General features: G+C 43.2%; 1 protein-coding gene across 1 annotated transcript in view; it reads right to left on the bottom strand.

Moving 5' to 3' along the window:
- The window catches only part of ZNF830 (zinc finger protein 830), a 241,606-nt gene that overhangs the window by 49,900 nt on the left and 163,827 nt on the right, over positions 1-27,879 (bottom strand). Inside the window, exon 7 of the mRNA XM_075271033.1 lies at positions 19,614-19,694. Within this exon, the coding sequence (XP_075127134.1) occupies positions 19,614-19,694 (81 nt within the window). The remainder of the gene's footprint in view (positions 1-19,613; positions 19,695-27,879) is intronic.

The raw sequence follows: 27,879 nt of genomic DNA, 5'->3' as shown, positions 1-27,879 counted from the left end.
GAAGGAGTCGCCCACACCTGCGCAGTAGAGATGGAGTGAAGGCTATAGCACAGTACTGGGACTGCCACAGACACTGGCAGAACCAAAGAAGAGGAGGAGATATTAACCGCAGTAAGAAGACTGGACATGAAGAAGGCAGCTATGTATAATGGGGTAGGGTTGCCGCGTGATGCAGCGGTTTGTTACTGCCATGTGAACGGCCTTTCGTAGGATTGTCAGCGTGGGCCGCCCGTCCATATAATTTTTATTATGGGCGAACGTACTCAGTAGTGCTTTTTTGACTTATCATTATCATATGCTTACCTTGTTTCATGTTTATCATTCGTCATGTGACGTAAACTCGTGGCCCTGTGAACAGCCTTTCGCAGGATTGCTTGTATTTGCCGCTCGTTTAAACAACTCCTATTAGTAGCGTATATACTTGGCAGTGTGTTTTTATCCATTACTAGCGTCTGCCTGCGACTTCGTCTGCGGGTCAGCATTGGCGCTGTGCCGCATACATGTAGGCAATTGGCGTTGGTTGTGGTACGCCGTGCCTAGGCCACCCCCCTCTCCCGCGGCACCCCCTTCTCCCCCACTGTCGCCCTTCCCCCCCTCCCGTGGCGGCCCCCGCACCCACCTCCGTGCCCCCCTCCCGCAACAACCCTTTTTTTTTTTTTTCTTTTTGGTAGAGTTGGAAGGGACCTCAAGGGCCATCGGGTCCAACTCCCTGCAAGTGCAGGTTTTCCTAAATCATCCCAGCTATATGTTTATCCAGATTCCGCTTGAAGATTTCCATTGATGGAGCGCCCACCACCTCCCGTGGCAGCCTATTCCACTCTCTCACTACCCTCACTATCAGAAAGTTTTTCCTAATGTCTAATCTGTATCTCTTTCCCTTTAGTTTCATCCCATTGCTTCTTGTACTTCCTTGTGCTAATGAGAATAGGGTAGATCCCTCTGCACTGTGACTACCTTTCAGATATTTATAGACTGCTATTAAATCTCCCCTCAGCCTTCTCTTCTGCAAACTAAACAATCCCAGTTCTTTTAGCCGCTCCTCATAGGACATGGTTTGCAGACCTTCCACCATTTTGGTTGCTCTTCTCTGGACTTGCTCCAATATATCGATGTCTTTCTTGAATTGAGGCGCCCAGAACTGTACACAGTATTCCAGGTGTGGTCTGACCAGGGAAGAGTACAGCGGAATAATGACCTCTCTTGATCTAGATTCAATGCTTGTCTTAATACATCCCAGAATTTTATTAGCCTTTTTTGCAGCAGCACCGCACTGTTGGCTCATGTTGAATTTGTGATCTACTATTATGCCCAAGTCCTTTTCCCCTATGCTATCACTTAGTTCTATTCCTCCCATACTATATATGTTTTTTACATTTCTGTTACCCAGATGTAGAACTTTGCATTTGTCCCTGTTAAATACCATTTTGTTCGCCTCAGCCCATTGTTCCAGTGTGTCTAAGTCCTTTTGAATACACTCTCTCTCCTCTCTAGTGTTGGCTATTCCTCCTATCTTCGTATCATCTGCAAATTTTATGAGTTCCCCAATAATTCCATCGTCCAGATCATTTATAAAGATATTAAAAAGTACTGGGCCCAGAACAGAGCCCTGCGGCACCCTGCTTTTGACTTTCTTCCAGTTCGATGTGTAGCCATTTAGTATTACTCGTTGTGCCCGATCATTAAGCCAGTTGTGAATCCACCTAACTGATTTTTTATCAAAGCCATACTTAATCATTTTTTCAATAAGAAGGTTATGTGATACTTTATCAAATGCCTTACTGAAGTCAAGATATACTATGTCCACGGCATTCCCTTGGTCCAACCATTCAGTGATTTTGTTGTAGAAGGAAATCAGGTTAGTCTGACAAGATTTATTGGTCATAAAGCCGTGCTGGCTCTGGTTAATTAATGCCTTCCCATCCAGGTACCGAAGTAAATGTTCCTTGACAATTTGCTCAAAGATTTTTCCTGCTATCGAGGTCAGACTTACCGGCCTGTAATTTCCTGGATCGTCCCTTTTCCCCTTTTTGTAGATGGGGACAACATTTGCCCTTTTCCAATCTAAAGGGACCACTCCTGTTTCCCATTACTTACTGAAGATTATAGCAAGGGGTTCTGTTATTTCCTCTGCTATCTCTTTCAGGACTCTAGGGTGTAAATCATCTGGTCCTGGGGACTTGGTTTCCTGTAATTTGGCTAAGTGCTCTCTTACCAGACCTTCGCTTATAGTCAGCTTGGAGTCCTCCTTCCCCTCATCTCCATCACCATTAACCCTCATCCCCCCCCTCCCTCCCTCGGCCTCAACACCGACCTCTGACTCCCCCCCACCTCCCATGGCACCTCCTGCCCCCCCCTCTCGCGTACCCCACTCCCCCCTTTTTCCCCCTCCTACCACGGCATCCCCTCCCACGGTCCCCCCTGCCTACCCTCCCGGCCCCCCTCTCACCCAGTTTCCTCAGCCCCCCCTACCCCTCCTTCCTCGGCACCCCCCTTCCGCGGAACCCCCGGCCCAAGCTCGGCTGAACACGGCAGTGTCCCGGCGTACTCACCGATAAGCCATAGCCGATACACGGGGCGCGCGGCTGGAAACTCAGGCTGTATGTGCGCTCCGCCATCTTCTTAAGCTAGCGAACATTCAGTAGCGAACATTCAGGGATCTTCTGTACTCAGCCGAAAGGGCATAAACTATAAAACGTGGTCGGGCATACCCCAGTCCAGCCGTCACTGAGGGGAGGGACCATAGAGCCCTCTAAAACGCAGCAGTTTTGCAGTGCGATTCATACAGGAGTGTCCCACCATTATGTGGACAGTATTCACTTAAAAAGGCTCATTAGAAGCATTGATACAAAATATAAAACTTCACTTTTCTTGAAAAAGTACCCGGTCACAACTGTGTATAGCAGGCATGTATGACGAGACGAGACTCCATGGACTGTTATACCCCAAACCAACCGCCCCGCCCCACCCCACCTCCCCATATAACGGTCACCAACGAAGAGGAAGATGAGACTCCACGGACTGTTATACCCCAAACCACCCACCCCACCCCCACCATACCCACCACTCACCCACCTGAGTCCAACTCCTCCCCCCCACACTTTACTAGCTTTGGCAATGCCAAATATCTATTCGGACGTGCCAATAAAGCTTTTTTGATTTGATTTGTATGGATCCAGCATATATCTGAGAGGTGATAATAGCTCTGATCCTCAATCTGCCTCAATGTGCATGACAGTTAGACCTCTGAAGCAGCAACCCATATATTGTGATATGTACAATATTTCCTGTGACACCCTGGCGTGACTGTGGGATCCTGCTGCTACCATCTATCAAGAGAGGAACCCTCTGGTAATTGAGTTCATTGTGCTTCATGGTGGTTGTGGCCGAGTTCACAACCCGCTAAGGTGAGAGTTTAATTCTGTAAATTTCATTTATCTTCTACTTCTTACAAACAGTGTTACGGTTTGCACTGCTTAGTGCTCTCTTTGTGTTTTAAGTCATACAGTGCTCAATGACAGAGTGGGCAGGTGGCAGCAGTGTGAGTAGGCCAGACTGGCAAAGTGTACTAATGTGAACTACGCCCCCGTCTTTGTCTCCTTCCAGGTCCCTGGGCTCACACCTCGCCCCTTTTCTTGGCGCCTTAATGACTCTCTCCTTAAAGATGCCACCTGCCACGCTGACGTCCTGGCCACCATTTAGGGGTTTGAGCTTGCCCAGGCCAAGAATCCCCCCCCCCTCCCGACGCGTTGGGAAGCTCTCAAATGTGTTCTCCGTGGGGTCTTTATCAAGCATGGCTCCCGAATCAAGAAGATTCGGTCGGCTTGGATCTCCCCCCATCTAGCAAAGATCCATTCCCTCGAGCTCGCCCACAAGCACTCTCCCATTACCTCCTCTCTCACCGAGTTTCTCAATGCGCAGGAGGAACTACGTACCTTCCTAGACGAACTTTACGTGGCGAGTTGCGATAGGCAACGTAAACACTATAACGAATTTGCCAATAAATGCAGCAGCTCGCTCGCTAAATGGCTCCACCCCCGGGTAGCCAGAACGTACATCCCTTACGTCAGGGACAACACGGGCCGCTCTCTTCACAATCACACGGACATTGCAGACTTCTTCCGTTCTTTTTATCAGTCCCTTTACAACCTCACGGACTCCGACGGTCCTGAGGATCTGGACTCGACCCTGCGTAAAATAAGCGACTACATTTGTAAAACGGCCCTTCCCACTGGATCACGTTCGGATACAGCGGCGTTGGACTCCCCCTTTACTGAGGAGTTGCTGTCCCTGGCGATGCAGGCGGCCAGCTTTTATAAATTGTGTAAAGACCAGGTGTCCCCTCTCCTGCTTAGAGTTTTCAATAGCTTGAGTGAAGATATTCCGTTTACTTGCCAATCCCTTTCAGCCCTAGTCACGGTCATCCCTAAGCCAGGCAGGGATCCCACCTCCTGCTCTAACTTTTGCCCCCGATCTCCCTCCTTAACGTAGACATCAAACTCTATGCTACAATGCTGGCGAATCGCCTCTTCCCTCTAATGCCCCACCTCATTCACACCGATCAGGTAGCCTTTATCCCCGGCCGCGAAGCCCGAGACAACGTATGTAAAACCCTTCTAATAATTTATGCGGCCCACTCGCATGATCTTCTCCTCTGTCTTCTGTCTGTCGACATTGAGAAAGCGTTCGACTGGGTCCACTGGGGCTTCTTGAAGGCCTCCTTAGAGCAGGTGGGAGTTGGCCCAGTCTTCCTTCACAAGGTGCTATCGTTTTATCCTCCGCTAGAGTGTGTGCGAACGGTATTACTTCAGAGCCTTTTTTTTTGGTCCGCAACGGCACTCGCCAGGGGTGTCCTCTTTCTCCGCTCCTCTACACCCTTGTGGCTGTGACCATTCGCGCTCGCCCGGACATAGTGGGGTTCCCAGTAGACACTACTCAGGTCAAAGCCGCCCTCTATGCAGATGACTTAATGCTTTACGTTGCCCAGCCGCATCGTTCTTTCCCAGCGATTATCGATGAATTCCGACGGTTTGGTGAGGACCCCAATTTTAAAGTCAACTTACATAAGAGCGAAACCCTCAACATCTCACTTCCATCGTCAGAAGTCGCCCTCCTAACCTCCCAGTTTCTCTTTCGCTGGCAGCCCCAAGCCATTAAATACCTGGGGATTCGGGTCTCTCCCGATCCCAAGGATCTGGTGGACCTGAATTATTCCCCTCTCTTGGAGAAGTCCACCTCCGACTTGAACTCCTACGGCCCTCTTGGACTGTCATGGTTTGGTCACATTAATGTTCTGAAAATGGATGTCATCCCTCGTTTCCGCTATCTCTTTCAAATGCTCCCGATACCAGTTCCTGGGCGTTACTTTCCCACTCTGAGATCCCTCTTTGGGCGATTCATCTGGGGTCCCTCCAGCAGCAGGCTTCGTTTTAGGACTCTTACCAGGCGCAAAACTGCAGGGAGGGCAGGTTTACCGGACCATCTCCTTTATTATCACACGGTGGTCCTCCTTCGCCTTCTGGACTGGCGCTATAGGCACCACGAAAAGCAATGGGTCTCTCACCTCTTCCCTCCCTTCCATGGATACACTCACACCTTTGCCCCACCTCAGTCCGCTCCTCCCACTATCAGTGTGGGATAGTCTCTGCAAATCGGCCGCCTTAGATAGGTTTCCTGGCCCCCTGAGCCCATTGTTTAGAAACCCCATGTTCCAGCCGGGTGTCTCCGCCCGTCGTTTTCTGGGTTGGCTCGCCTCTGAAGACATTCGCCTGGGTTCCATTTCAGGCGCTTCTCCCTCCCTCTTGACTTTTACCCGATTGCAGATGGCCTGCCCAGACTCCACCCTCTCCTTGCTGGAGTACCACCAGTTGTCTAACTTCTGACGCAGATACTTAGTGCAGTCTCTCCTTTCCTCTATGCCTATGACCCTGGAGAACCTGTTAGGGAAGTCTGAGTTTCCCCCTCACACCCTCTCCCTCCTGTACGACGTCCTGTTGAATGCTGTCGCCCCTGGCCCACCTCCCTACATTAGATCCTGGGAGACCGATTTGGTGACTGGCCTCTCTGCCGCTGATTGGACCACTGTTTTCTCCTCTCACACAAGCTGCCCATACCATATCCCAAACTACTGACCCGATGGTATCGCTGCCCTACCCTCCTTCATAAAATTTACCCCACGTCTCTGACCGATGTTGGTACTGTGATATCGCAGAGGGTTCCCTCCTGCACAGTGGGAATGCGGGAAGATTAAGCCCTTCTGGCTGGCTGTTCTCGCTGTATGAAAAAGTTTCTGACTGCCCCTTTTCCCCTAGCCCGCAGGAGGCTCTCCTCTCCCACATTCCTGGTAAACTTTCTGGTGTTAAGGGCGATCTTTTGCACCACTTTCTCATGGCTGCCAGAATGGTTATCCCTCGCCATTGGTGCAGCACTACCCCCCTTCCCTAGTGGAGTGGTTACAGGAGTTTCTGCTTATCCACAGAATGGAGTACCTAGTGGCGATGGACTCACCCGATTCATCCAAATTCGAAACCCTCTGGTGGCCGTGGGTGGTGTTCCAGGAATCGTCGGATTTTTCCTATCTGTTCGCCTGATCCCCTCAGTATGACTGCTTCTAGTTCCCCGGTGTCTGTCCTCCTCCAGGTTTGTCTTGCACACGATTTTGTCCCCCTCTTCCTGCATCTGGCATGTATCTTGTCCTCCACCGATTCTTGTTCCTAGTAAGTGAGTTTTGTATTGTCTGATCCTCCCCCCTTTTGTCTTTCTTTTCAAGTTTTTGGGTTCTCTAAGGAGAATTTGTTCTTCCTGACAGGGTTTCTCCCCTAGTACTTGCCTTGTACTACGGCTCTGCGTGGTCACCACGTTTGTCTTTGGGATACGTTATCCCCTCTCCAATTGTTTGGTATTTCTTTCTGTTTGTCATTACTTGTTTGCAAAATTCATAATAAAAATTGATTACACCTAAAATATGCCACTAGTGATATCAGTTACACACTAAAATAATAGAAATAACTTATCACTAGAGATGAACGTATAGCTTGCTAAAAAATTTTATGGGGAGGGTGGAAAATAACATTTTTATGTAAAGTCCTATTGAATTTGCATGCACGTAATGGGTTGGCGCATTTCTGTGATTTTGGCGTTTCTTAAACACCCTCCACTGTAAATATATACATGTGTGGTATGTATGAACTCCTCACATATTGCAGTTTTTTGGAAAGTACATTTTTAAAGGGGCTCTATCATTGGGAAAAGTCATTTTTAACTAATCGCATCCTTGCACAGCCTTTAGAAAGGCTATTCCACAATTACCATTAGTATGTAATTTGCCTCAGTGGTTTTTGAATAAGACAGTTTTTATTCACATGCTTTCATAACTAGCTTCCAGCCAGCACTCATCTTTGCTATTCTCTCCTATCTGTGTGTGCAAGCAGGAAGTCATCAGCAGCAGCATGTGCTGTATACACCCATTGGAAACAATAGCAAAGAGGAGTGCACGATGGTGCACCAACAGACTAATTAGCATATGAATAAAAACGGACTTATTCAAAAACCACTGAGGCAATTTACATACTAAAGGTAGGTGTGGAATAGCCTTTCTAAAGGCTATGCAAGAATGTTATTAGTTAAAAATGACTTTTCCCAATGATAGAGGCCCTTTAACCCCTTCCCACCGATGGCACTTTTTGACTTCCTGACCAAGCTCGATTTTTCAAAACGGACATGTGTCACTTTATGTGGCAATAACTTTGGAATGCTTTAACTTACCAAAGTGATTTTGAGATTGTTTTTTCGTAACACATTGTACTTCATGTTAGCAGTAAATTTTGGTTGATATGTTTTGTGTTTAATTACGAAAAAATAGGAAATTTGGTGGAAATTTTGAAAAATATGCATTTTATAAAGTATGAAATGATGTGCATTACATACAGATAGTCACACCGCCAAAATTATATCATAAATCTCATGTCCCAGATCTCTGCTTATGTCGGCATCAAACTTTAGTCACCCTTTTATTTTTTTTACGGACATTAGAAGGTTTATAAGTGAAACAACAATATTCAAAATTTTCAAGAAATTTCCAAAACCCATTTTTTAAGGGACTAATCCAGTTATGAAGGGGTTTTGAAAGACCCCTGTATTAAAGCCCCCATAAATCACCACATTTTCAAAACTGCACCCCTTAAATAAGCCAAAGAAACATATACCTAGTATTTTAACCCTATAAGTGCTTAACAGGAATTAATACAAAATGGAGGTGACATTTTCAAAATTTGATTTTATTTTACTAATATTTTTGTTTAGCCCTAGAATTTGCACATTCACAAGGGGTTAAAGGAGAAAACGCATCCCACAATTTGTTATGCAAGTTCTCCCGACTATCAAAGTATCCCACTTGTGGGTGTAAACTAATATATGGACGCACAGTGAGACGAAGAAGGGAAGGCGCGCCAAAGAGCTTTTAGAGGGCAGATCTGGCTGTGATCAGTTTCTGGAACCATGTCGCATTTACAAAGCCCTTGAGGTGTCAAAACAGTGAAAACCTCTAGAAAGTGACCCCATTTTGAAAACCGCACCCCTCAAAGAATTTATCAGTGATGTAGTGAGCATTAGTAACCCCGAAGTGAATATGTAAGCTGTGCGGAGTAAATTGGGTATACCAAATCCCATTCTACTTTCCCACTAGCTCCTATGACACGGACGGGGAAGAGGGGCATTCTGGGGGATCAGCGCTGGTGTATTATCTCTCATAAGCTCTAAATATGGGGTGTCCCCTGAAAACGCTCGCACAGCTTATACATTTCCTTCTAGTCACAGCCACTCATGTCCTAATGATTTGGCGACTTTTGGGGTTTTTATCTTCACATTGTACAAGCTAGATTTTTATTTTCTGGCAATGTGGCCATATGAGGGCTTGGTGTTTGCGGTATTAGATATGCTTTTCAATGCCATCATTTTGGGGCCTGTAACTTATTGACTACATTTTATTAACTCTTTCTGGGTGGGATGTAAAAGGAAACATCAATTCTGGCATTGCTTTTTAGCATTTATTTTTTTTTCCGTGCAGCGTACAGCATAAGTAACATGTTACCTTTATTCTGTGGGTCGGTACGGTTACGGCGATACCTCATTTATATGATTTTTTAATGCGTTGCTATTTCTGCAGCATAAAATTCAATTTAGGGAAAAAAATCAATTATTTTTGCATCGCCATCTTCTGAAAGGCATAACGTTTTTATTCTTCGCTAGACAGAGCTGGTTGAGGGCTTATTTTTTTGCAGGATGACCTCTGCTTTTTATTGGTACCATTTTGGTTTTCATCTGACCATTTGATTACTTTTTATTGAACATTTTGTAAGGGAAAGGTGGTGAATAATCATTATTTTGTGCGATTTTCTACGTTTTTTTTTTTTTATGACGTTCGCCGTTTGGGTTTAATAATGTTTTAATTTTATTGCTCAGGTTATTACGGACGCAGTGATACCAAATATGTAATTTTTTTTCTATTTTCTTTATTTTACATAATAAAACATTTTATATGGGGAAAAAGGGATGTTTGGGGCTTTATTTATTTCTAATTTATTTTAAACTTATTTAAACTTTATTTTTTTTCACTTTTTTTTCTGTCCCCATGGGGGATTGAAGCAGTGGTCGGCTGATCACTGCTTCAATAGATATACGCTGCAATACACGTGTTACACGTGTATTGCAGAGTATAGGAAGCTGTCAGTCTGTGTAGACGCACAGGCTGACAGCTTCCTTTATGGCAGGATCAACCAGGTACGAGGACGGGGTAAGTGATGGGGCAGACCCGGGGTCACTGATCAGACCCCGGGCTGCCCCCTACGAACACCGGCACCCCCGAAACCGGCGCGTGGGGTGCCGATCGGCACCATAACATAGTGAAACACACCCGTGATCGGACCCGGTTCCGATCTGTGAAAATTGCTCTGGTTACCGGAGGTGCAAAATTTCCAGAGACCTTTGGCAATGAAAGAGTTAATGCACCTCTAGGGGCTAAAAATGTTCCTTGTACCTCTGGATAAAATACTTCAGGGGTGTAGTTTCCAAAATGGGGTCACATATCAAGGGATTCCACTTTACTAGTGTTTCAGCTCTGCAAAAGTGTCATGGTATCCAAAAATCAAACCGTCCAAGTATGTGCTCCAAAAACCAAATATCGCTCCTTTCCTTCTGTGCCTGGTGTGCTCAAACAGCAGTTTATACCCACATATGAAATATGATGATGACGACTTCCTGTTTGCACACATACACACATAGCAGATAATGGCAGGGACGAGTGCTGCGGGGAACTTCCTGTGCTGGCTGAATTGTGTAGTGGCCCCATAAGAATTGTCCAGTTTTGCACTGGTGTATTATGTATATCGTTTGTGTGTTTCCATAAGCATCTCAATTCGGAAATCAGTGGAACACCTGCAATCGGTTGTTATGGAGACCTGGAGTAAAGCTGTGTGTTTGTGACCTTGTGTAACAGTGTCATCCACAGCGCCCTGCCCCTTTAAAGCTGACATAAAGCAGTGAAGAAAAATGGCTGGGTTGCTATGGAAACCTGGAATAAATCTCTAATATGTGGTACTCTATGCAGAACCGTGTATCTAATCCTCCGGCGTGTGGTATTGTGTGCAGTGGTGTGTATCTAATCCTGTGGCATGTGGAATTGTGTGAAGATGCTTGTATCTAATACTCCTGCACTTGGTACTGTGTGCAGACATCTGTATTTAATCCTCCAGCGTGTGGTACTGTGTGCAGACGCGCGTATCTAATCCTCCAGTGTGTGGTACTGTGTGCAGACATGCGTATCTAATCCTTTGACGTATGGTACTATCTGCAGACGTGTGTATCTAACCCTCCCTGTGTAGTATTGTGCGCAGTAGCATGCATCTAATCCTTCGGCGTGAGGTATTGTGTGTAGTGGTGCGTATCTAATTCTCCATTGTGTGGTATTATGTAAAGATGTGTGTATCTAATCCTCCGGTGTGTGTAACTGTGCGCAGACGGGTGTATCTAATCCTGCTGAATGTGGAACTGTGTACAGACGTACATATCTAATCCTGCAGCACATGGTACTGTGTAAAGACGTGCGTATCTAATCCTGTGGCATGTGTAACTGTGTATAGATGCACTTATGTAATCCTTTGGCATGTAAAACTGTGTGTAGATGCGTGTATCTAATCCTCCGGCATGTAAAACTGTGTGTAGATGCACGTATCTAATCCTGTGGCATGTGTAACTGTGTGCATCGGCACGTATCGAATCCTCTGGCGTGTGCTATTGTGTGCAGTTGCACATACAGTGTTGACCAAAAGTATTGGCACCCCTGCAACTCTTTTTTTTACATTTTTTTTTATTTTTTTTTAATGTAGATTGTGAGCCCCACATAGAGCTCACAATGTACATTTTTTCCTATCAGTATGTCTTTTTTGGAATATGGGATGGAAATCCATGCAAACACGGGGAGAACATACAAACTCCTGGCAGATGGTTTTATGCCCTTGGCATGATTTGAACACCAGGACTCCAGCGCTTCAAGGCTGCAGTGCTAACCACTGAGCCACCGTGTGGCCCCCGCACCCCTGCCAGATAATACTAATTTTCTTCCAGAAAATGATTGCAATCACAAATTCCTTGGTATTATTATCTTTAATTTGTCTTCAACGGAAAATCACAAAAAGAATTGTCAAAAAGCCAAATTGGATATAATTCCGCACCAAACATAAAAAAGGGGGTGGACAAAAGTATTGCCACTGTTTAAAAAATCATGTGATGTTTCTCTAATTTGTATAATTAACAGCACCTGTTACTTACTTGAGGCACCTAACAGGTGGTGGCAATAACTAAATCACACTTGCAGCCAGTTCAAATGGATTAAAGTTGACTCAACCTCTGTCCTGTGTCATTGTGTGTACCACATTGAGCATGGAGAAAAGAAAGAAGACCAAAGAACTGTCTGAGAACTTGAGAAGCAAAATTGTGAGGAAGCATGAGCAATCTCAAGGCTACAAGTCCATCTCCAAAGACCTGAATGTTCCTGTGTCTACAGTGCGCAGTGTCATCAACAAGTTTAAAACCCATGGCACTGTGGCTAACCTCCCTAGATGTGGACGGAAAAGAAAAATTGATGAGAGATTTCAACGCAAGATTGTGCGGATGGTGGATAAAGAACCTCGACTAACATCCAAACAAGTTCAAGCTGCCCTGCAGTCCGAGGGTACAACAGTGTCAGCCCTTACTAGCCGTCGGCATCTGAATGAAAAGGGACTGTAGGTTAGGATACCCAGGAATGAAAAAAAGGCAATGGTGCCGCACACTCACAAATTTAGAAAGTGTGGTGCAGACGTCAAAGGGTCCTTCGACCCCACAATCGGATTAATCAAAAAATGTTGTCGCGCACACAGGGTTTTGTTGCCAAAAAGGGAAATAAATTTATTTACAACACCGTGTACATCATTTGTTGTGCCTTTGGACATAGGGGTCGCAGTAATATGAAAAAGACTAATAGATCACAATAGTTAACGTTGAGAAAGCCAAAAATGTTTTGGAAGAATGTTCTCTGGTCAGATGAGACAAAAGTAGAGCTTTTTGGGAAAAGGCATCAACATAGTTTACAGGAAAAAAAAAAAAAAAAAAGAGGACTTCAAAGAAAAGAACACTGTCCCTAAAGTCAAACATGGCGGAGGTTCCCTGATGTTTTGGGGTTGCTTTGCTGCCTCTGGCACTGGACCGCTTGACCGTGTGCAATGCATTATGAAGTCTGAAGACTACCAACAAATTTTGCAGCATAATATAGGGCCCAGTGTGAGAAAGCTGGGTCTCCCTCAGAGGGTCTTCCAGCAGGACAATGACCCAAAACACACTTCAAAAAGAACTAGAAAATGGTTTGAGAGAAAGCACTGGAGACTTCTAAAGTGGCCAGCAATGAGTCCAGACCTGAATCCCATAGAACACCTGTGGAGAGATCTCAAAATGGTAGTTTGGAGAAGGCACCCTTCACATCTCAGGGACCTGGAGCAGTTTACCAAAGAAGAATGGTCTAAAATTCCAGCAGAGCATTGTAAGAAAGTCATTGATGGTTATCGGAAGTGGTTGTTCGCAATTATTTTGTCTAAAGGTTGTGCTATCAAGTATTAGGCTGAGGGTGCCAATACTTCTGTCCGGCCCATTTTTGGAGTTTTGTGTAAAATGATCAATGCTTTGAATTTTTTTCATTCTCTTTTGTGCTTTTTCATTGCAAGCAAAATAAATGAAAATATTAATACCAAAGAGTTTGTGCTTGCAATCATTTTCTGAAAGAAAATGAGTATTATCTGACAGAATTGCAGGGGTGCCAATACTTTTGGCCAACACTGTAGCTAATCCTGTGGCGTGTGGAACTGTGTGCAGATGTGCGTATCTAATCCTCCTGCATGTGGTATTGCGTGCAGTGGTGCGTATCTAATCCTCTGGCAGGCGTGTGGTACTGTGTGAAAATGCGTTTATTTAATTCTCTGGCGTGTGATACTGTGTGCAGACGCTCGTCTCTAATCCTTTGGCATGTGGAACTGTGTACAGACGTGTGTATCTAATCCTCTGGCAAGTGGTACTGTGTGCTGACTTGTGCATCTAATCCTCCAGTGTCTGGTGCTGTGTGTAGGCGTGTGTATCTAATCCTCTGCATGTGAAACTGTGTGCAGACGTATGTATCGAATCTTCCAGCATATGTTACTGTGTGCTGACATGCGTATCTAATCCTCTGGCATGTGGTACTGTGTGCAGACGCGTGTATGTAACCCTCCCCATGTGGTATTGTGTGCAGACGTGCGTATCTAATCCTCCATTGTGTGGTATTCTGTGCAGTGGCACATATCTAATCCTCCAGCGTGTGGTATTGTGAACAGTGGCATGTATCTAATCTTCTGTGCAGACACGCGTATCTAATCCTTTGGCATGTGGAACTGTGGGCAGACGCGCTTATCTAATCCTCTGGCATATGATACTGTGTGCTGACCTGTGTATCTAATCCTCCAGCACGTGGTACTTTGTGCAGACGCACTTATCTAATCCTCTGGCATGTGGAACTGTGTGCAGATGGACGTATCTAATCTTCCGGTGTGTGGTACTTTGTGCAGACGTGCATATCTAATCCTCCGTAGTGTGGTACTTTGTGCAGACATGCGTATCTAATCCTCTGTAGTGTGGTACTTTGTGCAGATGCGAGTATCTAATCCTCTGGCGTGTGATAAAGTGTAGAAAATCCTCAATAAAAGAAAGATCCAGCAAAACCATGGTGAAATGATAGAAAATTCTTCTCCTTTATTAACTAAATCTTCATAATAAAAACCTCAATGGTACACACATCATGGATATAGTGCGTCAGACCGACGCGTTTCGGATCTCCTCCATCCTCACTCATACATTCATTTATGAGGTCATCATAAAAATGTCGGACAAAGGGGGCAAGGTGGTGATTTTGGACAGAGGGGATTATTTAAAATCGGTTTATGCCATTTTGGATGATGGGGATACCTATAGAATTCTTCCAGAAGATCCCACAGAGGTTTTTTCAAACAAATTAAAAATTCTTCTGGCTAAGGGATTAAACTTAGGATTTTTTTCTGAAAAGGAAGCCAGTTATCTACATGTTGAACATCCAGTGGTGCCTATATTCCACGGTTTGCCCAAGGTGCACAAGGAGGGGGTCCCCCCTCCACTGAGACCCATCATTTCGGGTATTGGTTCCCTTTAGTGAACGCCTATGTACCTGGGTAGATCAGTTATTACAGCCTTTTGTTTGCAGAACACCCAGTTATGTGAGGGACACCAAAGAAATTCTTAAAATCTTTGATGGGTTTCAGTGGAGGGGGGACTATACATGGGTTAGCTGTGATGTTACAGCTCTTTATTCATCTATCCCCCACGAAGATGTGGTTTTGGAACTGTCTCATTTTTTGTACACTAATACGGAGTTTGATCTGGAATTCAATGAGTACGTTATACAGGTTGTCAATTTTCTGTTACATCATAATTATTTTTTATTTCAGAACAAGTATCTGCAAATAAGGGGTGTGCGCCCATGGGTGCATGCTTCTCCCCCTCCCTCGCCAACATGGTTATGGCGTGGTGGGAGGAGAGGCATCTATACATCAACAACAACCCATTCAGAAACCAGATACTTTGTTATGGTCGGTATATTGATGACTGCCAACTAATATGGATGGGAAATATAGAGCAGATCCCTAAATTCATTGATTACATAAATGACAACTTGTATAATTTGAAGTTTACCTATGTCATAGGGGGACAGTCCATCAGTTTCCTTGATGTATTCTTGAAGGGTGATGATAACCGTGGAAAGGTGTACATAGAAAATTACATTAAGCCCTCTGCAGGGAGCACCCTGCTGCATGCGTGCAGCATACACCCCAAACATACCAAAAAAATCACTGCTCGTGGGTGAATTTCTCAGAATCAAAAGAAATTGCACTAGACAAGATTCTTTTGAAAAAGAGGCTGTTATAGTCAAACAAAGATTAAGACAAAGGGATTATCCCCCATGGGCTATTAATAGAGCCTACAAAATTGCTGTTAACAGGAGTAGCGAGGACTTACTGTATGGTAAGCAAGATGGAGGTCATAACAGTAGAAGATCATCGGCACATTTTTCCACGAAATATAGTTTGGAATTTGATAAAATAGTCAAGATTATAAAAGACAATTTACCCATGTTGAATCAGGACACGATATTGAGGGAGATAATCAGAGGTGGATGTGAAATTTATCTGTAGGAGAGGCAGGACTCTTGGTAACGTTATATCCCCCAGTTTACTGAAAAATGATGGCTACGGGTACATGGCTAAGTACTTGCGGCTTTCACAGGTGTGGTTACAACCGCAGTGGGGTCTGCAAGTTTGCCAAAAAGTCAATGAAGTTTGAGAACAGTGATGCTAATCAAGAATTTGAAATAAAAGGCTTTATCAATTGCATGAGCAACCACATAGTGTATTTGATTACCTGATTTGGGTGTCAGAACACATACAAAGTATCATTAATGTGAATTCCTCAAAAAGTACAGGGGTTTCAAGACACTTTAAAGAAATACACGCAGGAGACATTTCCCATTTGAAATTTATGGGCATTGAAAAAGTAAAAAGACCTATAAGGGGAGGCAACTGGGAACATTCATTACGAACACGTGAAGTATATTGGATTTGGAAATTGGATACCCGTTTTCCAAAAGGAATGAACAATAGGAACGATGTGTCATACTTATACAATATCTAATTCATTCTGTTCGACTTCTGTGGTGCTGCAATTAATCCATTGTTTTTTTCAGTAGGTTTTTTTTACCCTGCACAATATTAGTGTACACTTGTTGTGAGTTTCCGCTGTGTGTGATGAATTTATGTTTCACTTCTTTCTTTGTCCATGTTTGACGAGGGAAGATTGAATCGTATGTTCATGATCATGATATACCTCATCACATGTTATGTTTCGGTGGAGGGACCTTTGTATATCCCTTAATTAGTAACAAATCAGTTACGTATATACAAATTATGGGTTTATCATTAAGTGATACTTGACTCATGTACTTACCCTCTCTTTTTCCCTGGTGACAATTCTGTGATTTGCCTACTTCTCTTTTTTCTCCTCTTCTCTTATGTTTGGAGTTTGCTGATCCATAACGTTTGAATGTGGGGAACATGTGATCCCAATGGGAGCATGCGCAGTATTACCTGTGCGATACACAATCTCCATCTTTGATGTGGGCACAGGAGGATCTGAACAGTGGAAGAGGAGCATGCGCAATACGGATTATACAGTATATCATACAGTCTTCATCTTCTTTGTGGACGGAATAAAAGAAACGAGTAATATAACTGCATGTCATAGGATTACTGCTTTTGATGTGGACCAAACAGAATGAATAGATAATGTGAAGACAATCGACTTAAGTATATTCATCTATTTTGTGCAATATTTGAAATGTTTTCATGAATGTATCTACTGCAATTGTAACAATAAGCATCCGTACAAGTCTCTATGGAAAGAGATTGCTTTGAATCACAAGTTGGCATTTATATTGTCCTCTCTATTTGTTTGTATCATTTTTTAAGTGTTGATGGATTAATGAATTTTCATTTGCAAGTGTATTTTAAATGTATTCCTGTAGTGTTAGCTTGTTTGTAGGTTGTTTTTGGTCTTTTTTACATATGATGTGGATTGTGTTATTCTCACCACCTGTGATATCCAATGGGTTAACATTGGTTGATTTTGGAACACAGGTGTGTCCAGTTGACACCAGTATAAGTGGTGGGGTTACCACAACATTTGCTGTTCAGACTCTGAGGAAGGAGGAGATCCGAAACGCGTCGGTCTGACGCACTATATCCATGTTGTGTGTACCATTGAGGTTTTTATTATGAAGATTTAGTTAATAAAGGAGAAGAATTTTCTATTATAATTCCACCATGATTTTGCTGTATCTTTCTTTTATTGAGGATTTTCTATGCACATCGCTCCAAGCCGAAGGAGTATAGTTTCCGGGCATAAGCAACAAAAATATACACAGGTGTTGATCGATCAACTACAAGAAATACGAGACACAAGTTGGGCTGAGTATAGTCTTTATTTCTTCATTATTTTTTCTGGTCAGTATGATAAAGTGTGCTGACCTGTGTATCTAATCCTCCAGCGTGTGGTACTTTGTGCAGACGCATGTATCTAATCCTCTGGCACGTGGAACTGTGTGCAGACGCGTGTATCTAATCTTTTGGCATGTGTTACTTTGTGCAAACGTGCCCATCTACTCCTCTGGTGTGTAGAACTGTGTGCAGACACGTGTATCTAATCCTCTGTCGTGTGAAACTGTGTGCTGACCTGTGTATCTAACCCTACAGCGTGTGGTACTTTGTGCAGACGCATGTATCTAATCCTCTGGCATGTGGAACTGTATGCAGACGTGCATATTTAATCCTTTGCCATGTGGAAATGTGTGCAGACGCGCGTATCTAATCTTTCGGCTTGCGGAACTGTTTGCAGATGCGTATATCTAGTCCTCTGACGTGATACTGTGTGCTGACCTGTGTATCTAATTCTCTGATGCGTGTATCTCAGTTTGAATATCAGTGTTGGATTGTACAGGTGGCGTGACCATGTGTATGGCAGTTGGAATATGAGTGAAAGACTTGCAGGTTTGTTTTGGCTAATGGGGGGGTGAGATTATAAATTTTGTGGCATAACCACTAACTATAAAACCTTGAAACTATTTGTAATCCATGCGTATTTCAATAACAGAAATATAAATTAAATTGAAAATAACAAGCAACTAAAAATAACAAGCAACAACAAGACCCTACCATTTACATCACTTTTACATCACAGCTTTACTCGTAGTTTTACAGGTTCCTGTACATCACAGCAAGGAAACCAAGCAAAAATGGTATTTGAGTGATGTCAAGACTTCCAACAAAGCAGCCTCATCGTGTGACAGAAAGGAGACTGGCAGCGAACAATGGAGGGACAGGTGAGATTTTTTTTTTTTTTACTCTTTTACTTCCCCTTGTCCACTCCATGGTTTTCTTCAAATCCAGAACAACTGCTTCAAATAGATTTTCCCATAAACATAACCATTTGTAAAAATTCAAAAGTTAAATATGCTTGCAAATATAAGTGATTAAAAACTTTCCAGCGTTTTAAGTATTTCCTTTAACTAGCTTAGTAGTGACAGCCTTTGCCTTGATACATTGGATACAACCATAAAAGCAGAATAAGTCAACAGCCTTTCCTGGCTCTCACCTCCACCTTCTTTACACATATCACGCAAGCAGTGCTCAGAGAACATCACAGAGCGTTCCAGCTGCACCGTGATGGATAATTAGCATATCAATAAAAGCGGGCTAATTCAATAATGGCTTGGAGGATTAATGAATAAAAGGTATGCCTGGAATAGCCTTTCTAATGGCTATGCAAATATATGCTTAGTTAAAAATCACAACAGCCAATGATAGACTCCACTTAAAGAGGACCTTTCATGACTTGGGGCACAAGCGGTTTTATATACTGCTGAATTCAGCGCACTGTCGGCTTTCCCGATCTGTGCCCCGGGTGAAGAGCTATCGGTGATGGTACCGTAGCTCTTCACAGTCAGAAGGGCGTTCCTGACAGTCTGTCAGGAACGTCCTTTTTCACAGCAGCGCCTATAGTGCTGTACTGTGAGACCGGGGAGGAACGCCTCCTTCTTCTTCTTACAGTACTCGTCTATAGACAAGTATTATCAGGAGGGGAGTGGGCGTTCCTCACCGTTCTCACAGTACAGCGCTATAGACGCTGCTGTGAAGAAGAATGCTCCTACCTGACTGTCAGGAACGCCCTTCTAACTGTGACAAGCTACGGCACTGACACCGATAGCTCTTCACACGGGGCACAGATTGGGAAAGCCGACAGTGCGCTGAATTCACGCACTGTCGGCTTTCCAGCAGTATATAAAACCGCCTGTACCCCAAGTCATGAAAGGTCCTCTTTAACATGTTAAAAAACTGAGTAGACTAGTAGAAAATAATTTGAGGATTAGATGAGAGAAAAAGCAAATAGATAGTAGAAATAATTGAATAAACACTACTTACAGTGCTGACTTGACGCATTTCTTTCTGAAACTCGTCCCATTCCTTATCCAAATGGTCTTTAGGGGCATCAACTTTCCTCACCTTAAAATTAATAGAATTAGTAAATTGACTAGTTCTGGGCACCAGTTCAAAAAAAGAATGTCCTACAGTAGGCAAGGATTCAATGGAAGACCTCGGATATGAAGACAGAGTACATGAGAAAAATTTGCTTAGTCTTCAGATATGGCATTTAACCCTTTCGTGTTATCTGCTATACTATTACAGCAATGTCAGGCAACGCTGTTCCATGTAAAATCACCTCAAAAGAAAAGTGAGCACTCCCTCTATCTGGAGAGAAAACGTTTACTCTCCAGAGGCAACAAATCTTCTTCATTATAAAGAACAGTGAATCTGTGGAACAGCCTACCCTAGGAGTTGTACACAGGTAAAGGTGTCTTTTTACAGCAAAACAGCACTGATGCTTATTTAAATGTATAGAGTAGTTATTTCATTCACTCGCCCCTTCAGTCATGCCCTTCCCCAACTCTTGGTTGAACTTGATGCAACAAACTATGCAACTAAGTACATCAGACATCATATGCTTGATTATACACACTTGAACAAAATTGTTGGTACCCCTCCTTTAATAAAAGAAAAACCCACAATGGTCACAGAAATAACTTGAATCTGACAAAAGGAATAATAAGAAGCCTATGAAAATGAACCATGCTTCAACAGAATTAAAAAAATAAAATAAAAAAAAAACCTCATGAAACATGCCTGGATAGAAATGATGGTACCCTTAACTTAACCCCTTCCCGCCGATGGCACTTTTTGACTTCCTGACCAAGCTCGATTTTTCAAAACGGACATGTGTCACTTTATGTGGCAATAACTTTGGAATGCTTTAACTTACCAAAGTGATTTTGATATTGTTTTTTCGTAACACATTATACTTCATGTTAGTAGTAAATTTTGGTTGATATGTTTTGTGTTTAATTATGAAAAAAATAGGAAATTTGGTGGAAATTTTGAAAAATATGCATTTTTATAAAGTTTGAAATGATGTGCATTACATACAGATAGTCAGACCGCCAAAATTATATCATAAATCTGATGTCTAGATCTCTGCTTTATGTCGGCATCAAACGTTAGTCACCCTTTTATTTTTTACGGACATTATAAGGTTTACAAGTGAAACAACAATATTCAAAATTTTCAAGAAATTTCCAAAACCCATTTTTTAAAGGGACTAATCAAGTTATGAAGGGGTTTTGAAAGACCCCTGTATTAAAGCCCCCATAAATCACCCCATTTTCAAAACTGCACCCCTTAAATAAGCCAAAGCAACATATACCTAGTATTTTAACCCTATAAGTGCTTAACAGGAATTAATACAAAATGGAGGTGAAATTTTCAAATTTTATTTTATTTTACTAATATTTTTGTTTAGCCCTAGAATTTGCACATTCACAAGGGGTTAAAGGAGAAAACGCATCCCACAATTTGATATGCAAGTTCTCCCGACTACCATAGTACCCCACTTGTGGGTGTAAAATAATATATGGACGCACAGCGAGACGCAGAAGGGAAGGCGCGCCAAAGAGCTTTTAGAGGGCAGATCTGGCTGTGATCAGTTTCAGGAACCGTGTCGCATTTACAAAGCCCTTGAGGTGTCAAAACAGTGGAAACCTCGTTTATCAAGTGATGTAGTGAGCATTAGTAACCCCGAAGTGAATATGTAAGCTGTGCGGAGTAAATTGGGTATACCAAATCCCATTCTACTTTCCCACAGAGCTGCTTGAGGGTTTATTTTTTGCGGGATGACCTCTGCTTTTTATTGGTACCATTTTGGTTTTCATCTGACCATTTGATTACTTTTTATTGAACATTTTGTAAGGGAAAGGTGGTGAATAATTATTATTTTGTGCGGTTTTCTACGGGGTTTTTTTTTTTATGACGTTCGCCGTTCGGGTAAAATAATGTTTTAATTTTATTGTTCAGGTTATTACGGACGCGGTGATACCAAATATGTAATGTTTTTTGTTTTTTTTTTCATAATAAAACATTTTACATGGGGAAAAAGGGATTTTTGGGGCTTTATTTATTTCTAACTAGCTGGTACCCGCGACTTCGTCTGCGGTGATTGTAGAAGTGGGTATATACAGGCGCGGGTAAAGTTTTCGTACTGTGTATAAGGTATGGGATATGAAATGTAACTTTGTATCTTGTTTTTGCTGTAATTCAGAGAATACGTGAGACTTTTGTGTTGCAGTTACTTTGTATTTGAGCTGCTATATATACGGTGTTGTGAGAAACTTTACATAGTGACTTTGGGACAGAAGTATTTGAAGTTAACCCTTTCCCGCCGATGACATTTTTTGATTTTCGTTTTTGACTCCCCTCCTTCTAAATCCCATAACTTTTTTATTTCTCCGCTCCCAGAGCCATATGAGGTCTTAATTTTTGCGGGACAAATTTTTCTTCATGATGCCACCATTAATTATTCTATATAATGTACTGGGAAGCAGGGAAAAAATTCAAAATGGGGTGGATTTCAAGAAAAAATGCATTTCTGCGACTTTCTTACGGGCTTTGGTTTTACAGCGTTCACTGTGCAACCAAAATGACATGTCCCCTGTATTCTGTGTTTCGTTACAATTCCGGGGATACCAAATTTATATGGTTTTAGTTACATTTTGACCCCTTAAAAACAAATCCAAAACTGTTAAAAATTATTTTTTTGAAAAGTCGCCATATTCCAACAGCTGTAACTTTTTTATACGTCCGTGTACGGGGATGTATAGGGCGTCTTTTTTTGCGGGACTGGGTGTACTTTGTAGTTCTACCATTTTCAGGAAATGTTATTGCTTTGATCACTTTTTATTCAAATTTTTATCAGAATCAAAACAGTGAAAAAACGGCGGTTTGGCACTTGTGACCATTTTTCCCGCTACGGCGTTTACCGAACAGGAAAAATATTTGTATAACTTTGTAGAGCGGGCGATTTCGGATGTGGGGATACCTAACACGTATGTGTTTCACAGTTTTTAACTACTTTTATATGTGTTCTAGGGAAAGGGGGGTGATTTGAATTTTTAATCCTTTTTTTTTTTGTTTTTAATTTTTTTTTACTTTTTTTAAACTTTTTTTTTTGCATTTATTAGACCGCCTAGGGGTATTGACATGGGTGGGCGGTGTCGCGGATTGTCAGAGCGGTGGGGGTTGGCAAACATGGCTGCTCCGGAGCGTTATAGAGCGCCTCCTGGAGTATCGTTAAGGTGAGGGGCAAAGTGGTAAAGTATATGTATATGAGATTGTGTGGGGTTAGGGGCGAGGCTGTAGAGGGCAATATGAATTTTGTGGCTTGCTATGGTCCAAAGTGTGTGAGATTGCAGAGATGGTGATGTTTGTGGGGGTCCTGGGAAAAACGTATGTGCGCTATTGTGACGAAAAGTAGCCTATTGCGCAATGGGGTGTATTAACTATGTTTGTGGAAAATTTCAGCCAAATCGGTCGAGCGGGTTTTGCGTGATTGACTAACAAGCATCCGAACACACAAACCCACAAACATCCAAACTCACAGACTTTCACATTTATAATATTAATAGGATTTATTTTAAACGTATTTAAACTTTTTTATTTTTACTTTTTTTTTTTCCCTTTTTTTTTCTGTCCCCATGGGGGATTGAAGCAGTGATCAGCTGATCACTGCTTCACTATATATACACTGCAATACACCTGTTACACGTGTATTGCAGTGTAGAGGAAGCTGTCAGCCTGTGTAGACGCACAGGCTGACAGCTTCCTTTACGGCAGGATCAACCAGGTACGAGGACGGGGTAAGTGATGTGACAGACCCGGGGTCACTAATCAGACCCCAGGCTTCCCCCTACGAACACCAGCACCCCCGAAACCGGCGCGGGGGGTGCCGATCGGCACCATAACATAGTGAAACCCCGGAGATGCCGGCGGTCAACATGACCGCCGGCATCTCAGGGGTTAACACCCACGATTGGACCCCGTTCCGACCGCGGGTGTTACGGGGCATTGTCAGCCGTATGTTACGGCTGACACCCGCAGTGCATGGTGTGCACACAGGTTCTGTGTGCGCAACATGCAACCGCTGTACTATTTGAGGGAAGTACCGTTTGAGGGAAGTCCTTCCCGGCAGCGCCGTACTATTAGGGCGGATGTCGGGAAGAGGTTAATATTTTGTTGCACAAACTTTTGAGGCAATCATTGTAACCAAACAATTCCTTTAACTGTCAATGAGAATTCTGTACCTCTCAACAGGTATTTTGGTACACTCCTCATGAGCAAACTGCTCCAGTTGTCTCAGGTTTGAAAGGTGCCTTTTCCAGACGGCATGTTTCAGCTCCTTCCAAAGATGCTCAATAGGATTTAGGTCAGGGCTCATAGAAGGCCACTTCAGAATAGTCCAATGTTTTCCTCTTAGCCAGGCATATCTGCGGCCCGCACAAAAGTCTCAAACTTTGTCTCTAAACTTTAGAGACAAAGTTTGAGACTTTTGTGCGGGCCGCAGATGTACAAGAAAAGTGAGCGGTGGATTGGGGCGGCCCTGCTGGACGCAGCGCTGCTCCAGCGGCCGCCCCTCACCCTTCGCAGAGAGCAGGTCTCCCTGCCTGCTCTCTGCCTGCTCTGCTCCGCCCCCTCCTCCCTCCGCTTCATCCCCTCCTCCCCACACGCCGGGTGACGTGGCCATGTAATCAGGCCCGCACCCGACGTGTGCCTGCGTCCTACGCGGTCTCACAAGACCGCTGTGCAGGCTGAAGAGCAGAAGCAGGTAAGCTTCTGCAGAAGAAATTGTGATTTTTCAAGTATTTAACCCCTATCCTACGGATAGGGGATAAATACTAGATTTATGATGATTGGGGGGTTGGAGTGCTGGGGAAGGGTTGGGGTGCTGGGGGAGGGGGGCTTTTTGATGTCTGTCTGGCCCTTCCTTGGGCTTGAGGACTGTTTTTTTTCCCACCCACCTTGTAATTCTTTCACTTGGGGGTTAATTACAGCATTACAGTCTGTAGTGCTCCTAGTATGTAGTGCTCCAAGAATTGCAAGTGGGTGGGACAAAACAGTCCTCAGGCCGAAGGAAGGGCCAGACATCCAGAAGCCCCCCTCCCCCAGCACTCCAACCCTTCCCAAGCACTCCAACACAATAATGGGGTCTGCCAGCTTTAACTGAGGTGCCATTCTACCGGCAATCGCAGGCACCCGGAGCAAGATTCGGGGCCTGCGTGCATTTTTATGGCAGCCAGGAGCCTTGTGAGGCTCCAGCCTGTCATTCTATACTTTCTATTGTAGGCTACTCTATGTAGCCTGCAATAGAAATGCCGGATTTTTGCGATGCATGGTATTAGTGATCGGTTCCCTAGGCCCTGGCCATTAGCTGCTGTGTGCGGCCCTCGCAACAACCTCTTGTTACTCATGTGAGCACAACCTCCTCCAATTTTCACAGTAAGGAGAGTGTTGAAAAACCTCATTAGAGGGGTTAACTGTACAATATATGTGACTGCATGCATGAACCTATAGACAAAAGGACTTTTGCCCAACAATCCAGGGTTAACTATGTATTCTATGTATCCATATACATGGGTATGTGAGAGATTCCCCAAATACTTTCAGGGGTGAACTGCCAAATTGCATAATCACCACACCTAACCCTGCTAGACAATAACCCAATAAACACTATAAAAAAAGTGTATAAATAAATGCATGAACGCTACTGCTACATACCATACCGTACCAGCTGTGCCTGACACCAGACACGTGTTTCGCCTAGACGGCTTGACAAAGCATATCACATATATTGTACAGTTAACCCCTCTATGAGGTTTTTCATGTGAGTTACTTTCTGCATGCAGGCATATATACTGCACAATTGATTTTTGGGGCAAGTCTTTGACCTTTTTGGTTATAACATGCAGGTATCCTTTTTGCACAATTAACCCTTTATTACCGACTGTTACACAGGGCCATGTCAATGGGTCATTATATATCTTCCTCAAGGGGTTTCAGTGTTATTCTACTTGCACACCCAGCTAATTGTATGTACTCTGTGTCACTTTTTGCTGCTACAATACTCGTTGTAACATCTTTCCATACCATCTTGTGCCTCTGTTTTTAGGTATATCAGTTTCCCTGAACCTTCTATATGTATTGTTTTGTTATATGTGCTTTTGTTATATGTGTATTTTTATTGAATTAAAGATTTTGTATTTTTGTATTAATTTATGCCTGGTGATTTTTCGTATGCTTCTCATTCTTCTTCAGCAATGGTCTCTTCTTCTGGCGCGGGGGGCCAAAATTCAACGCCTGCGCAGGTCGGCTCTGCCAGCTTTTTTTTTAATAGAAAATAAAAAACTAAAAATTAATAAAAACAACGCATATTTGGTATCGCCGCGTTTGTAACAATCTGTACAATAAAACTGAAACAATATTTAATGTACACGGTGCACGTCGGAAAAAAAAAAAACCCGGAAAAACCCGCCGAAAGTAGTGATTTTTCGAATCTTACCTTACAAAATATGCTATAAAAAGTGATGAAAAAGTCATATGCACCCCACAACAGTACCAATAAAAAGCTCAAGTTGTCCCACAAAAAATAAGCCCTCAACCAATACTGTCAACCAAAAAATAAAAATGTTACGCCTTTCAGAAGATGGCGATGCAAAAATCACTGATTTATGTCCCCAAATGTGTTTTTATTCTACAGAATTAGTATTGCATAAAAAAATACTATAAATGAGGTATCGCCGTAACCGTACCGACCCACAGAATAAAGGTGACATGTTACTTATACTGTACGCTGAATGGCGGAAAATTTAAAAGGTAAAACTCAATACCAGAATTGATTTTTTCTTTTTTAAATCCAGCAAAAAAGGGTTAATAAAATGTATTCAATAAGTTGTAAGCACCCAAAAATGGTGTCATTACAAAATGCATCGCATCCCGCAAACAACAAGCCCTTATATGGCTACGTCACCAGAAAAATAAAGAAAATATAGCATCTAGTAATGTGAAGGCAAAAAACCCCCAAAATCGCCAAATTATTAGAACACAACTGGCTGCGTCAGGTAGGAATATATAAGCTGTGCGAGCGGATATCAGGGGACACCCCCTATTTACAGCTTATGAGCGAAAAGACACCAGAAGTGACCCCCAGAGTGACCCCCAGAGTGACTCCCCCAATCATAGGAGCTACTGGGACATAGTAGGGAATGTGGTGTTTGCAATGTCCTCCGCACTGCTTACATATTCCCTCTTCGCCATCCGCTGTGTAGTCACGTCTGGGATACTAATACTCACTACACCCCCTGATAAATTCTTTGAGGGGTGCAGTTTTCAAAATGGGGTCACTCCTTTGGGGAATCCACTTTTCTGGTACCTTACAGGCTCTACAAACATGACATGGTGTCCAGATACCAAACATCTGAATCTGTGCTCCAAAAACCGCATCGCGCTCCTTCCCTTCTGCCCCCTGCTGTGTGCCCAAACTGCAGTTTATGCCACATGTATGACACATGTATGACACTGGTGTACCCAGAATAACGGATGTAATGTCATATGTGGGTATAAACTGATATTAGGGCACAGCCGGACACAGAAGGGAAGAAGGGTTATTGGGTTTTTGGAGCACAGACGGTTTGGTTTTTGGATGCCATGACACTTTTGCAGAGCTGAAACGCTAGTAAAGTGGAATCCCCTGATATGAGACCTTATTTTGGAAACTACACCCCTGAAGGATTTCTCCAGGAGTACAGAGAGCATTTTTAACCCCCAAGTGTTGCTATAACTTATTATCCATAAATGAATACGAAGTTGATTGTGAAAGGTAAAAATGACCATTTTTCCAGGAATACGTCCTTTCAGTGCGTAATATATTGTGCCCGCCTTGTATCAGAGATGAACGCTCTGAAAGCTGTTGTGCCCGGGATACCCGCTTACCAGTGTTTGGAGTGTGTATCTCTGCTGACATAAGTTGGGCACAACATATCGGGCACTAAAATGGCGAATCTCTGGAAAAATTTCATTTTTAACTTCTCATTATCAGCTGCGATTTCATTTCTGGAAACTAAATAAATGCAACACTCAAGGGTTAAAATGCTCACTACACCACTTGATAAATCCCGTCAGTGGGCTAGTGTCCAAAATGGCGTGACATGTCTGTGGATTCCACTTTATTGGCAATTCAGGGTCTTTGCAAAAGTGTCATGACGTCCAAAAACCAAACTGTGCTCCAAAAAACAAAATAGCACTCCTTCCC

Source organism: Leptodactylus fuscus, chromosome 4 (assembly GCF_031893055.1).
Source record: "Leptodactylus fuscus isolate aLepFus1 chromosome 4, aLepFus1.hap2, whole genome shotgun sequence".
Lineage (NCBI taxonomy): Eukaryota > Metazoa > Chordata > Amphibia > Anura > Leptodactylidae > Leptodactylus > Leptodactylus fuscus.
This window is presented reverse-complemented; position numbering and strand designations above follow the sequence as displayed.